Source organism: Lissotriton vulgaris, chromosome 7, assembly GCF_964263255.1.
Source record: "Lissotriton vulgaris chromosome 7, aLisVul1.2, whole genome shotgun sequence".
In the NCBI taxonomy this organism is placed as follows: Eukaryota; Metazoa; Chordata; class Amphibia; order Caudata; family Salamandridae; genus Lissotriton; species Lissotriton vulgaris.
Window position 1 is genome coordinate 118,077,562 of NC_141695.1, and position 15,700 is coordinate 118,093,261.

The following is a 15,700-nucleotide window of genomic DNA, read 5'->3' on the forward strand; positions in this document are numbered from 1 at the left end:
GGTTGCAAACATCTATGCATCCTTTCAGGTGACTGCCACAGGTGACTGCAATAGGTCCAACCCCCCCCCTGGTACAAGTCCTACCTACACTTAATGAATTCTCTCCCCTGGATGGCGACAAGGCCCAATTGCTTTTAGGCAATCTGAAATCTGGATCACCTTGTGATGTAGCCCCACCTACCATCCTCAAGCTTGTCTCAGACACAGTGGCCCCCGTAATACAGGACGTGATGAACACATCCTTGACCACTGGGGTAGTTCCACCAATGTGGAAACAAGCAAGAGTAAGAGCGTTATTAAAAAAGCCCAACCTTAACCCCGACGATTGTTCCAACTATCGCCCTATTTCCTTGCTGCCAACTGTTAGCAAGATAGCTGAAAAACATGTCAACTCTCTTCTATCTACCTTCATTGAAGCTAATAATCTGCTGCACTACACCCAGACCGGGTTTAGATGTAAACAGGGTACTGAAACGTCCCTTGTGGCAGTAATTGAGGAAAACAGAAAGATTCTGGACGAAGGGAAATGCGCGGCCATACTATTATTAGACCACAGTGCGGCCTTTGATACCGTTAATCACACGATTCTCATTCAGAGATTGAGGGATGTGGGTATCACTGGGACCGCCCTGAACTGGCTTAGCTCCTTCCTTTCCAATCGGACTTTCTCAGTGTTTGAGGATGACATAGTTTCTGCCCCAATACAGCTCCAATGTGGTGTTCCCCAGGGGTCATCCCTCAGCCCGACCCTATTTAATATTTACATGAGACCTTTGGCTGAGGTGGTGCAACCTTGGGGAGTACAACTGGTAACATATGCTGATGATACTCAGCTTATCATCTCCTTGTCTGGGCAGGAGACGACTTATAACAATCTCTCCTCTTGTCTTAGCAAAGTCCAGGAATGGATGAATGACTCCTTTTTGAAGCTTAATGGAGCTAAAACAGAGGTCATGATGCTGGGACATAAACCACCTACCTCTGTGGATATGTGGTGGCCGGATTCCCTGGGGCAGCCTCCAACCCCCAAGGAGCAAATTAAAAGCCTGGGAGTGTGGCTGGATCCAGCCCTCAACTTTCAGGTCCAAGCCCGGAAGGTAGCAGGGACTGGTTATGCCCTCATGAGAGCACTCAGAAAGATTCTAGGAGTACTTCCCTTTGAGGCTAGATGGATCCTAGTACAATCCCTGATACTATCACGATTAGACTACTCCAACGCAGTCTATCTAGGTGCCCCTAAAGGGACAATTAAGATCCTTCAGACCATCCAAAACTGTGCTGCCCGAATGCTACTAAATATCCCACGCAGAACCTCTGCCAAACCAGCATTGAGGCAACTACACTGGTTGCCTGTGCAACAAAGAATTTAATTTAAAGCAATGACTATTGCTCATAAAGCCCTGCATAACTCCGGAGCAGACATTCTGGCACCCTTGTTTACTCCTTATCAAACATGTAGAACCCTGAGATCCAGTAATAAGAATCTACTGGCAATCCCCAGGACTAGGAGATCGCTCACCGGGGGCAGACGTTTCTCTCTACAGGCCGCAAAGCTTTGGAATAATCTTCCAGATGCTATCCGCATGGAGGAGAACCATCTCAGGTTTAGAAAAATGCTGAAAACCTTCCTATTCTGCTAAAATCAATGGTGATGACTGGACCACGTAAGCGCTGGGATGCCTCAGGGTAACCATGCGCTATAGAAATGGGTAATCAAAAATCAAATATTGGCTCTTTCCCCAACAAGGGGAGAAGGAGTGCTTAGTCAAAGGCCACAAAGGACAGGGACTAGGCGGTGTAGCAGGCAAGGGGAGAGATTCAGGGGAGAGAGGATTGGAGCTAGGGAAGTACACAAAGGGAGAAAGAGTACTAAATGGGAACAAATTTAATTAATGAGTTATTATAAAGCGCTGGCTAGACCTGATGGAATCAGAGCGCTATACATGAGGGACAATAATGTTACAAATTACAGGCCATATGTATCAAGCAAATTCGCATTCGTAAAGGCTGAAATTCGCAGAATTTCGGCCTTTGTGAATGCAAATTTGCTAAATGGAATGTATTAAGAAAAATGTGGTGCAAAATAAGGAATCGCAAAATTTGTGATTCCTTATTTTTCAATTGCATTTAAGGAATCGCAAATTTTGCGATTGCTCAAATGCAATGTATGTAGCAAAAAAAAATTGCAAAATGCCCTTAAGGAATTTGCCACATATGACCCATGCATATTTCAGGGGTGCAAAAAACCCACAGTTGAAGGACAGAATGCAGAACAATGTCTTACAATCACCCCAGTACAAAGATCTGGGCCTAAATCCATCGTTTTTTTGCACTCCACACCACCCTAGGTCAGACACTGGCTATATGCAAATCAGCCTTGACCCTGTGCCTCATGGGAACAGTCCAGCCCGAACTACCAAGCCATGTCTTTCCTAGACCGAAATCAAGCATCCAAGGACCGGTTTCTGGCTATCCTTTGGACACCCCTGCACCCTTGAAATTATTCTCAATTTGTGATTAGCAAATTGCGAATCACAAATTGAGAATAACTTCCCATTCATTTCTATGGTCCTCCTGGCCCATAGAAATGAATGGGAAAGTATTCCTTAATTGCGATTCGCAATTTTCTAATTGCAATTAAGGAATTTTAAGGAATCGCAAAAAAATGCGATTTTGTACATACATACCCATTTGCGATTCTCAATTAGCGATTTCTTAAAAATCGCTATTTGAGAATCGCAAATGGGTATCTTGATACATATGGCTCTTAATCAGTTAAAAGTCATATAAGTAGCAAGGAAAGCATTTAAAGAACATAGAGGGCAAGGTGAATGGAGCAGTAACGGTAAGGGGATAGGGTAAAGGGGTAGGAGAAAGACAGGACCTAGAGACGAGGGGAAAATCTGCCCAAGGTATGGCTTGGTAGGTGACGGCAGGTGGGGGGGAGGGGGGAGTTCACAAGTGCCTGCTTGTTTCTGAGAAGTTCCGGTATTAGCCAATTAAAAGTATTATGTTTTTCTTGAGAGGTGAAGGTACTCTGCCTCTCAAAATAAAAGAGGGCCAGTACTCAGTACCGGCCCATTTAAAGCACTGCCAGCCAGGGCGACAAAGCTCCATACCCTCTGCCTGCGCTGGGAGCCAACGCTGGGAGCATCATGTCTCAACCACAGCACATCGAGCACATCCATATAAGAAGACGAGTTCGCTAACTCCCCAGCCCCTCTGGCTGGTGACAGGACCACGGGTTGTGCCTCGCTCAGTCCACCCATTTCACCCCTGGACTCCCAAGAGCTGCATAACCAGGGCCACTGGTACTCTACAATTCTGCAGTCGCGGTGTTTTCTGCGTAATGGCGGGTTTGCCACATAATCCACGCCACCTGCTGCGCAATCTTCAGAGTTCAACAAACAAAATGCCTTGCTCGGCTCAGAAGTCACGAAAAACGCAGCCACGCGTGTTACTCGTTTTTGCAAATATGAACTGGGCCCTTTTTCAGTTGCTGAATTCTGCATTTCGGCAATAAAACACACATTATTCCGGTGAAATGTTAGTCGTGTGTGACGATAGGCCAAAGCAATGCCGCCACAAAGCGTGTGGCATGAAGCTGTCTAATTCGCCTTTTTACCGCACAGTTTAGACAAGCCTGCCGCCTAAATTGGAACTCTGGTGTTCCATAATGCAGGTGACCCGCTGACCCTGCGCATAGCACCCCCCGTCCGAGCTATCTTCCTTCCTCTCACAGGTCCGGCCTTTCTCTCACCAGGGCAGTGGGACAGGATGTCTTTTCTATGGGGCTCTTAACAAGGGGTCTGTCCAGAGTAGCGCCTAGAAGAAGGGGTTACTGCTAGTTTAAAGGCTGGGTCCTGTGTGACCCAGTGAGTCCTCAGGTGGCTGCGCCATGACGTCACACTCCAGCGGTTTTGGTGGGTGAGGCGCACAAGGCGCACTGGCGCCCCTTCCAGCCGCTACCTCCTTCCACTCCCTAGCAGCCTTGTGTTTCACGAGGCGGAGGTGCGGCTTCGGGCTCGGCCTCCTGCCGCCTCTAGACCAACAGGTTCATCGTGGCTGCATTTTTGAGCGTCCTCACGAACACCCGAGGGGAGAAGGAGGCGAGGTGCAGGGCCGGCCTAGTCCAGCTCTCCATGGCGGCGAAGGTGCCTCGAGGACTGCGCCTCTGAGGGACTCCGGGCAGCGCTGCGACTCCCAGGATGAAGGCGCTCCTAGGGACCCTGCTGCTCTTCCTCCCGCTCGGTAAGTGGGGTCTCCGAGCATTATTCAGGGGTGTCGGCCAATCCACAGCACATCCCTTGGTGACATGGCTTCTGATCTCGGCTTCACGCGTGGCTGTGATTGTCTGATTCTGGGCACATCACTTCATCTCTCTGTCTCAAATTGTAAATATGTGATTTTTAATACAGTCTAATTATACATATGTGAACTGACACGTGCTTGTAATATTCTAAGATATCCATCTCCACTGGATGCGCACCTCTTGTGTCGTATCCCAGCCGCTTGTAGGTGCATAGCGCTGCGTGGTACGTGACTTGCGCGCTGTATCACTGCAGAGAGAGGCGCTGAATATGTCGTATGGATTATTGGACCGGCAACGATAACATTAGTGTTTATTCCTATATAGCACTTAAACTTGTTGGTGTGTACAAGCGCTACATATAAATGATTTTGTTGGCAGAGGCGTAGCTTCGCGGGGGTGTTTGGGGTGTCAAACCCCACTAATAAATGCACGTGGGATAAATAGTTGGTGGCAGGTGCTTTCACTCGGGTATGCTGCGGTGACTTGGATTACACCTGGATTTTTTGTACACACGAAAAAAAAACCACACACACTTTCTACCGCTCTCTGTTTCGAAAGACTTTACAAATGTTGGTTATTTCACAAATAACATGCTTTCTCTGACCTGGTACACCTAACAGTTCAGTAATTTTTTTTATTTCGATGATTAAAAACCATCATAAAAATACATAGTACATAATACAAATCATCAGAATCATCAATAACATTACATTTCTGAACCGTACAGTGTTAAAAACAAGATTGATTAAAAAGCATTCAAATCAGCCTGAGTCAGCCCCCGGTGTTTCTTAATTTAACAGCAAGTTTTAAAAAGCTCAAGATGGAGCACAAAGTGCGTGTGTCAGTTGCTCTCTGCAAAAATGATAGGGCAGTTTAGGCGTGACGCAGTTTTGCCTCTTTTAAAATATTTACAAGGAATCTACGACGGGGGGGTGCGATAAAATGAACATAATAATACAAAATGAAGGGTGTCCTGCAGAGACCCATTGTCGCAGCCGCAGGCACCCTTCTGCTCAATGGTTAGGGTAAAACCAGATGGGTAAGCTAAAATATTGAGTAACAAATTAAGCCTAAAACGACACATTAAAAATCTATCCTGCTGATTATACATTAAAAATGAATATGGTTCCATACCCTCTCCGTTACTAACTAGAGAATGTGATATTACAGATGTTTTTGTAGAGTCAAGTTGTTTCCTGCTCAAATCATATTTGCCCAGTAACAGTTTCTGGATCCGATTTTTGCAAAATGGGTCAATCAGAGATGGATCTGTGAATAGTGTTTTATAATCTATGCACCCTAGGGTTTCTTTGACATATTTAAGCCAGGGAATTTGTGGCCACCTATCTCTCTGGAGACAATCGTTAATTATTTGTCTGCTAAGCTCTCCTTCTGGGTTTACCCAGATTCGGAGCCAGGTCAGAATAGGTCTTACTTTTATCTGGTCTGTAATGTATGGAATACCAAGTTCCGTATGTACAATCGCTGCTGGGATGCACTGTGGTGTCTTCAGCATCTTATGTAGGAATTAATCTTCCTCTACTTGCAGCTGGTGTGCATCCCTAAAACCCCACACCTCTGCCCTATACGTGGCTTTGGCGGTGGTGACCGCTCTATACAGCGTCATCTCTTGCTCTGGTGACCACCGACCCAGTCTACGTGCAAAATTTAAAATAGCACCATTTGCTGAGATCAATTTCCTGCATCTTTCCTCCAACAAGGGGGCAAACCTAATCTCTCCATCAAACAGAAGACCCAAGTACGAGAATGTATTAACAGTTTCAAGGACATGTGTTCCTATTTTAAATCCAAACCTTTTGGTGGGTTTTTTCCCTGCCACCATAACAAACGATTTGGTCAAGTTCACGGAGAGGTCCAGATTCTCCATGAACTTTACAAATCCATTCACCAGATGTTGTAGGCTCATTGCTGTTCGGGCCAGCAGGAACGCTTCATCGGCGTACAGCAGAACTGGTATATGGCGCGATCCTGCTTTAGGACAGTCAGTCTTCATATCCAACAAGGAGCTTTCTAGGTCGTTTATATAAAGAGAAAACAGGAAAGGGGCCAGGATACACCCCTGCCTCACTCCGCTAGTGCACGGGAAGGGATCAGTAGTCACCCCAGCACTATAGCGGACCTTGGCAGTGGTGTTCCAGTGTAGTTCTTTTAAGATGTTTATAAGTTCGGGGTCAATTCCCAGTTTGAACATGAGGGCCCAGCGTTTACTTCTGTTTACATTATCAAATGCAGCCGCCAAGTCCATAAACCCCATATACAGAGTTCCGTTACTGGCTTTAGTGTATTTGGCAACTAGAAGGTAGAGATTGAGGCCTTGATCACTAGTTGATTTGCCGGATCTAAATCTGTATTGGGTGTTTGCTAGGGGGTGGTGTGCTTCAGTCCACTCAGCAAGGCGATTTAAGACTGCCCTGCCTAATAGTTTGCCTGACACGTCTATCAGCGAAATTGGTCTATAGCATTGCGGGTTGTCCCTACTCCCTTTCTTGTAAATAGGGACAATCTGTGCTGTAGACCAAGATCGTGGAACCCAGTTCTAATCGCTGCATTTAGTTCTCTGGTCATGATCGGCGCCCATAATTCGGTATTACTTAGGTAGAGATCAGGGGGGGTGCCATCCGGCCCTGGTGCCTTATTTTTAGTGAGACCTTGGATTGCTTTAGTGATTTCCAATAGAGAAAATTCAAATTCCTTGGGTCTCGCCCCCCCCATGGTCCGGTTTTGCAGTTTCGCCCTGATGGTTATATAAACTCTCAAAGTGGGTGACCCATTGTTCTGGAAGAATATTAGTGCTGATAACAGGGGAGCTAGAATCTTGAAAGCAGGGACTATTGATAATTCTCCAAAATTGGGTATAATCCCTATTTTCCCCTGCTTCCAGTAGGTCTGCCCAGACTTCCTTTTGGAGTGTGATCTTTCTTTGTTTGACCAGCATTTTATAATTATGTCTACACCGGGCTACTTTGTTTTTATCTCTCGGGAGCGTCTTTAGGCACAGTTTTAGCTCCCTAGCGAGCAGTTGGAGTCACACTTGGTGAGTCCTTTACCGGACGCTTGGTTTTTAACAATCCGTCAACCTCCTTGGTTAGAGACTCAAATGCCAGGACCACCTCTCTACCCTCTATTGGAAGTTCAAGGCAGGCCTCTATTTGTTCTTTCCCTCTTTCCATTAAGGAGCAGTAAAATTCCTGTGCATTGATCTTTGCCCATCTTAAACGCCTCCCCTGGTCAGTTGGGCGAAGTTCAATGTCTGAAAGAGCATTCCTCAATGTCCTCACATTGTAGGGAATTTCAAGGGTTAGGGGGTTATGGTCACTAAAGGGGCTCCATTCCGTTTTTACATCTTTGACTTGCTCTTTTGCAAAACTAGATATTAGAATAAAGTCTATGATGGATGAGCAGCCCCTTCCCTTAAATGTTGGTGTAAGAGTATCTCCTACTCTCAGATCCAGGAAATCAATAGTGTGGGTGAGAGCAAACCTATCAAGTAGCTTCATAAGGAGTGTTCCCTCTTTATTGTGTTCAAAGTGTGGGCCACTTTCTACAGGGCAGGAGGACCAATCCGGGCTCACGGGCAGAAGTTTCTGGCATAAGTGGCAATTGAAATCACCCATGAGTAGGATTATTGGTTCTTGACCGCCCTGCCTTTGATCAATTTCTTCGGTTAATCTGCTCTCTAGTTCATCTATCACTGGGTAGTTCCCATCTATCGGCCCTGAGTTGTAAAAGTTTAATATTAGGAACCTCTGACCCTGACCCTGGAATATCACTGCTTGTAGAGTGTGTGATACCCATGAGGGTTGTGACCATGTGCCTTTTAAATCTAAATTGACATATATGGCTAGCCCTCCCTTCGCCCTTCCTGATCTACTTTCCAAAGCTGGCATGAAAAAGCATTTGTAACCCTCCAGCTGGTAGAGAGAGAGGTCTTGTGCCCAAGTCTCCTGTAAGGCTATGATATGGAAGCCAGTGATATACTACCTCCAGTCCTTGTTATCAAATTTTCCCCCCAGGCCGGCTATATTCCAGGACAGTAGAGCTAGCCCTACCTTGGAGGCTTTTCCCCCCTCTGATGCCTGATCGGTCTGTCTACACACTTTCTTGTTATGAGTCGTAAACTCAATAGCATCCTCGCCTCTCATCATTGGGGGAACTTCTGTCCTCAAGACTTCCAGGATTTTCCCCACCCCTTTCGTGCTGCAATCAGGTCCATCCCCTGTAGTTATATTTTGTTGCCCATTTTCAGTGTTAGGTAGTCAGTCGTTTTCATCTAGCGACTGTAGGGGAGCAAATCTGTTTCTCCACTGTGGGTAGTCTCTGGTTGGTAACAATTGGCCTGTCTGATTAGGCCTTCTGTCCCTTTGTCTGAATGGTGTCCTTCCTGTGTTTCAGATTGAATAAATCTGATTGTTAATGCTCCGCCTCCTTGGGTAAAAATATCCCAGGGGGAGAGTGCAGATTGTACTAGTGTGGTTTCTGTTTGTGTTTCCCAATATGGAATCTACCAAATTAACATCTCTGAAGTTTGCCACAATACAGTCCCCAATTATATCTTTTTTTTGCCTCCTAGCCAATTCACTCTTCTTACATGTAGTATCTCCCCACTTTCCCCTGTATTCAAGGGCCTGTGAATATTTAGCCATTTTATTATTTTGGATTTTAATTCTAAATGGGTTTCTTTTTCTGCGGGTCTAAGTTCCGGCACCCCTGCAAATACTATGACGTAGGGGCAAGCTTCCGGGGGTAGATTTATGTGTGGTGGGGGGCTTTCTAATCTCTCAAATGGGTCATATTCGTATAGAGGTAAGCTAGTTGGGCCTTGAGTTGAATGCTGGCCTTCCTGCACTATTTGTGTGATTGTTTGCTGTTGGGCTTTATCTAAATGTTTAGTTCCGCCATTCTGGGAGGGTCCCCTCTCTGGGTGTACTGGTGCTTTAGGCGGATCATAGACCTGTGCAATCGTGTGTTCTGTGTAACTAACACAATTGTTAATAGCTGCAGTTTGAATAATGGGCGTGTTTATGGCTTGGTTAGAGCCTATAGTAGGGTTCTTGCTTATCGGGGCCATTATCTTGCCCTGTTTGGTCAGTTCATTTGCAATTTTGTCTATCCTACTAATTATCGGTTTCATCTGGCTGATGGTAAAGACTTCCAGATGTTTTTTTAGATCGCCAATTACCTCCTCTATCCACCCTGGCGGTCTTACGTGGGGAGCTCCTACTACATCCTCAGTGATGGTCTCCTTGCTATTTTTGGATCTACGAGCACCTGTATGTGATATATTTTTCCTGGGCTGTCCCTTGCCCCTCCCCGTTGTTGTTTGGGTCTACTCCGTGTGGTAAGGTTACTCTCCCCTGACTCTCCTGCCCCAGGTTGTGCTGGCTGTTGAGCACAGGGAATACCCTCAATTGAGCCGCTCACTGTTTCTATATTTGGGCTTTCTGAGAGAGTTTGGTCTCTAGATTATGTGGGGGTAACTAATATTGGGATTGGCGAGGAGGACAAACTCCTTTCCATGCGCTCAATCTCCCCTGAGACTTTCCTCAACATCAGGTCTATCGCGGTAGGTTTTTTAACTTTGTTAGGTGGTACATCAATTGTTCCAGCAATGACCTGATTTGGTGTATCAACTAGGTTTGCTTTGCTCGTAACCAAGCGTGATTTTGGTGGTTTGGTCATGACTGTGGTTCGATGGATTATCACCCAACCTGTTAACCCTGAATTCCTACTCGTAGGTACACAAAAAGTCTAGAGCAGTCTGATCCAGCTCTTATCCCAATTCACAGTTTTGTGTTAGATGAGGCAAGTTCAACAGGCAGTTCAATAGTGAAGTCAATGTGTTATTGTTAATATGCCCCCAACAAGAAAATCATCCAGAATGAAAGCAAAGTACCCTTGGGATATGTCAAAGTCAAGGGGGGTGGCCCAGCCGGGCCTTATCCGGCCCCGGACGGCCACAGACGGCCCGCCCTCTGCCCGGGCTCAGTCCGGCGACGCCCGCGCACGTCCCGCGAGGTGGGAGCGGCAGCCCTGTCTTAAGCGCCTCCAGGCGCGGGATCCTGACACGGCAATTCGTGTCCCCGTGAGCAGCAGGGGACTCTGGGTAATGTAATCTCCCCTCGCTTCCCCCTCTCTGCGGCCGCGATGTCAGGAGCGGCGGCGGGGGAGAGTGGAGCTGCCCAGTGAAGTGTGCGTGGGTCAGGGCAAGCAAGCAGGCTGAGGACCGATATGTCAGCAGGTCCCCCAACGATCTGACGCCCCCACTCGGCCGCAGCAGCAGCCCTCTCTTAAGCGCCTCCGGCCGCGGGATCCTGACACGGCAATTCGCGTCCCCGTGAGCAGCAGGGGACGCCGGGTAATGTAGTCTCCCCTCCCTCCCCCCTCTCTGCGGCCGCGATGTCAGGAGCGGCGGCGGGGGAGAGCGGAGCTGCCCAGTGAAGTGTCCGTGGGTCAGGGCAAGCAAGCAGGCTGAGGACCGATATGTCAGCAGGTCCCCCAACGATCTGACGCCAACGATCTGACGTCTATCAATCCGAATTCATCTCCCTTTCCTCTGCCCCGTAAGCTTCTCTCGTGCGCCCTGCTTGTCGTATAATGTGTTTTAATATTGTGTGTCAGCGTGATTATTGGGAAATTCGAAGCTCACCCCCAATCTTACTGACTAAGCTGTGGCCATGTGTTTTGGTGAGTATAAAAGGTGCCCATCTTTTATTCATGTCGCCTAGCTGATGTATAGAAACCTTCCTCTGAGGTCGCCGTCCTCTGACTGCACCGGTGTGTCCTGCTCTACGGTGGTTCAGGGTGGTGTACACTCAGTTATAGTTAAGGAAGTCCCGCTGCACCGGGGTCTCGTGCTGCTGGCTCAAACCCGCCCAACTAGCCACCTCATGGTGGTTACTCCAGGGTGCTTTGAATACACAGAGCAAGGTGACCTCTGGCCCCACCTTATGATTTGGATTTTAAAAGGACAGTCTGTGATCTAAATGTGCTACGTGGATAAAAGAATGTGTGGATATTTATCTGGCGACTCTGGAACTGAGGAACCCTATTGAAGAAACCAACAGCGGACCCACCCTCTGCAGCTACAGACCCATCTCGCTCCTGCCTTTTCCATCCAAAGCAGAGGCCTTCAAACTTTTGAAGCTTGAGCCCCCCCAGCTGAATTTTTTTAAATGTCGGGCCCCCCCACCACCTGACAGAAATTTCTGGAATCTGGTACACTACATAATCGACCGCCACCTGCATATCCCGGGCCATATCCGGCAAATAATGTTCAAAACAATGAGTGTTTCCTCCTTCTCCATGAATTCCCTCACTACCACTCACCAACAATGCACCTCATCTCTCTATATATGAAAAACAATGTCCCACTGGGTATCAATGTCAAAGACAATTTCAATTTTGCATACAATGTATTACAGAGAAAGAATACTCATCTCTCTATAGCACCTTTCTGGCAAACATATAATTTTTTTTATAGTGCTACTCAAATTTCATCATACTCAGGGGCATATGTACAAGCCCCTATAGACACCACACCATCACTTTTTACGACGTTGTGGTGGCGATAGGGGCATTGCCGTATTTACAAGGCAGAGTTAAGCCACTTAACTTGGCTTAACACTGCCTTGTAATTAAGTCCCCTTTCATGCTATGCTTAGCGTGAAAGGGTGGGCAGTGGGTGTTTCGATGGGTGTTTCACTGCAACAGGCACTGATTTTGATGTTGCACCCTATTTACAAGGGCAGAGTAAAAGTGAGGCAGCATTAAAATTAAGAACAGGGAAAACCTGGTCTTAAACTGGCGAAACTAGGAGAAAGGCATTATTTCTCCTCATTTTTGCTTCATCCATGTTTGCTGCCTTGTGCAGCACACATGGAAAAAGCAAAATGCCTTGTATTTGTAATCTTTAAAAAAAATTGTGTTTTCTCTGTGTGCTGCATTAAGTAGCACACATGAAAGTGAGACAAATGGCATTTAAAGATTGTTTATGTACAGGAAGGTCCCCCTACTGTACATAAACAATATTTTCCCTGCACCCAGACACCCTTGCACTATGGCGCAATGGTGTTTGCGTTCGCGCTACACTGATAAGCCAGCGCAGGGGAAACGCAAGGCTGCACCATATTGTTGTAAATATGGTGCAGCCTTCCGTTTCTGAAGTGGCGGAGGGAGGCCTTAACCCTTGACTGCTAACGCCTCACTCCGCAACTTCCTTGAACATATGCCCCTCAGTTCTTTGATCTGCATGGTACACCTTCTTTGTAGCAGGCACATTAACCCTCTGAGCTGTGAGGGTGGCAGGAGTGCTCATGTGAGTGCACAGTGAGGTATGCGACAGTGTGAGAGTAGGGTAAGTGGAGTGACTGCAGGGTGAGTGAGGTGACCATATGAATTTGGGTGTGCATGTTAGTGCAGAGTGGGACTAATGAATGCATGGTTAGTGATGGGCTTGTTTAAGTGAGATTGCAGATTGAGCAGTGAGGGGGACAGGTGAGTAAAGTGTCACATGAGTGCAGGGTGGGTAGTGTGCTTGTGTGGCTGCAGGTTGAGGTACAGGGAAAACTGCGGAAGTACATTGTAAGAGCAGAGTGATCACTGAGTGCAGGATGAATGGTGTGAGTGCATGGGGGTTAGTGTGAGGGAATTGTGATCGCTATGAGTGCAGGGTGAGCATGAAAGTGAAGGGCGAGAATAAGGAGCAAGTTGTCTGAATGCAGGGTGCATTCCCTGACACTTGCAGTAACTCAGCATGCTATTGACGGCAGCGCAGGGTTTCAGATATGTTAAACTATTGCTATTGCAATTATGGCATTAATTAGGGATCGAGGGTGGAGGAAATAAATACTGGGCTGATCTTGTAACAAACTTCCAGTTTTATGGTTAGGGTTGCCAGCTCATTATTTTGATGTCCCACATTGTACAAAAATAAGCAGTCACCTAAGGCTCTATTTTCAGCACGTATCTGTGCATACTCTGAACAGCAAATAGAAATAGAAATCACTTTAAACTGTGTTTTAGGGCTGCCTGAATGATACTGATAATAAAAGGGAATAAAGACAGAAAAGTCACATCATAAATGAATACATACTTCTTTACAACCCATAATTAGTGTCAAGCAGTTTTCAGGCTGTTTAAACACCTGACTGGGAGTTGTCTTTTGGCAACTTAAAACACTTTTAGCCCTGTGATCTTTGTCCTCCTGCCAGTGTAATTTAAAAAAAACACCTGCCTGGGTTAAATTCCTAGAGCTGAAATGCTTCAGCTACAGTGGGAGGCAGGAAGCCTTCTCTGCTAAAACTGAATGCAAATAACAGACATTCATTTCATCTGCAGTGTGAGGCAAGGAGTCTCCTCTGCTCTGAAATAGTTGCTTTCAATTTTAGCAAAGGGGGCTTCTTCACACTGCAGCTAAAGCATTTCAGCTGAACCAGGATAGCCCCTCCCCACCCCGTGTGTGGCAGCCTGGATGAGACAGCTTCCTGTGCACACAGCAGGAGTATTTCACAGGTCTTTAAAAGACCTTTTTCTTGTTAATGAGGCTTTAATGGTTTTCACCCCTTCTTAGGGCCCCTGCAGCTCCACTCTGCCATTTGTTTGAAGAGGACAAAGGTGAGATTTTAGGAAGAGTGCGCACCCCCTGAGAGGGTGTCACGCCCCCCCCAGGGGGGCGCGCCCCACAGATTGAAGAACTCTGATCTAAAGTCATTGAAAGTTGTTAATACCCAACTCGCAGACCACCTCGAACTCCATCAACTCCTAGGCAGCTCTCACTCAGGGTTTCGCACCAACCACATCACAGAGACAGTCCTCATTGCAGCCACTGATTACATTAGAAGCATCCTCGTCCGAGGAGAAATGGCCGCACTCATCTTCCTTGACCTCTCCACAGCTTTTGATACAGTCTCCCACAAGTCACTCCTCAGAAAGTTTCAGCACGTGGTATCCGTGGACAGGCACTCAAGTGGATGTCCTCCTTCCTCAGAGACAGAACTCAACAAGTTAGGCTCGACTCCCCCACACCGCAGAACCCAAGAAACTCAAACGCGGAGTCCGTCAATGATCATTGCTCAACCCAACACTCCTCAACGTGTACATGAGTAGCAATGACACACAGCTCATCCTCTCCCTTACTGATCCAAACAGCATCTCGAAAGCAAACTTCTCCACCTGCATGAGCAATGTCTCTGCTTGGATGAAAAACAACAGCCTCCAGCTCCACACAGACCAAACCGAAGTTCAAATCTTCTGTAACAACCACTCCCGGGACACCTCTTGGTGTCCGTCCAAACTTTGCCCCTCAACCGCTCCTGCTGAACATGCCAAGAACCCTGGAATCATACTGCACACCAACCTCTCAATTAGCAGACAGATCAATGCTGTCTCCTCATCATGCTTGAACGGTGTGTGCAATTTACGTTTTTAAGAACTGATTTTCTGCACTTTGTAATTTTAAAATTTCGGACTCTGTTTTTAAACTGTATATTCTAGGCACTCACCCATTCATCTCCTGACCACCGCGCACGCCTACACGGCAACCCGGAGCCAACAGCAGCCGATTAGGCGCTGCATCGGCTCGAGTCACTCCTTGCCGGTGCCATCTTGGGTGAGTCAAAGGGCGAGCAGATTACTTGCTCGTCTCTCCCACCCTGCATAGTATAAAATGGTACCCCCCTCCCGGAAGCGCAGCGGACGAGCGCAGCGGGCGAGCGCAGCGGACGCGCCGGCGGCGCGCCGAAGGCTCGCCTAAGGCGAGCCCGTCTGCGCCCATCCGCGCCCCGGAGCGCCCAGCGGCCACAAACCCTGCCCAAATTGCGCCAGATCATTGCAAACCAGTTGCCTACTCTTTCGAGGAGTTACATCGGCCTAGTGGTCACTCTCTCACCTGCTTGCTCCTCGACCCATAAGTTAGCGACCTGGCTAAACGCCCTCAGTGTAATTTCTCCTTCAATTAGGAGATTATGTCCACAATGACTTCAACCTTACCTTACAAGTTTTGAAGCATTAATTGTCGATCCTTACCAAGAAACAAAGACCACATTTTCGACCTCCTTATCTCTGCCCAGCCAGATGCGCTGTTCCTGACTGAGACCTGGCTTCATGCCAGCTCCGGCCCAGACGTGGCCAGTGCTTTACCATCCGGCTATGTTATTGTCAGACAAGACAGGGATACTGGGAAAGGTGGCGGGATAGCGATTATTTTTAGGGCTACTCACTCTTGTCAATTGGAAGCTCTTCCATTCCCCGACTGCAAAGCCGCTTTATTTAAACTCTCAGTCTCCTCCCAACTGACACTTTCGGGAATACTCATCTACCGTCCCCCCGACAAACCCACCCGATGGCTATCATCGTTTGCTGAACGAGTAG

At 47.3% G+C, this 15,700-nt stretch overlaps 1 protein-coding gene across 1 annotated transcript in view; it reads left to right on the top strand.

Moving 5' to 3' along the window:
- Positions 1-4,093: 4,093 nt before the first annotated feature.
- Positions 4,094-15,700, top strand: part of LOC147700962 (urokinase plasminogen activator surface receptor-like) — a 181,669-nt gene continuing 170,062 nt past the window's right edge. The window contains exon 1 of the mRNA XM_086929791.1: positions 4,094-4,251. Within this exon, the coding sequence (XP_086785917.1) occupies positions 4,209-4,251 (43 nt within the window). The 5' untranslated portion in view covers positions 4,094-4,208. The remainder of the gene's footprint in view (positions 4,252-15,700) is intronic.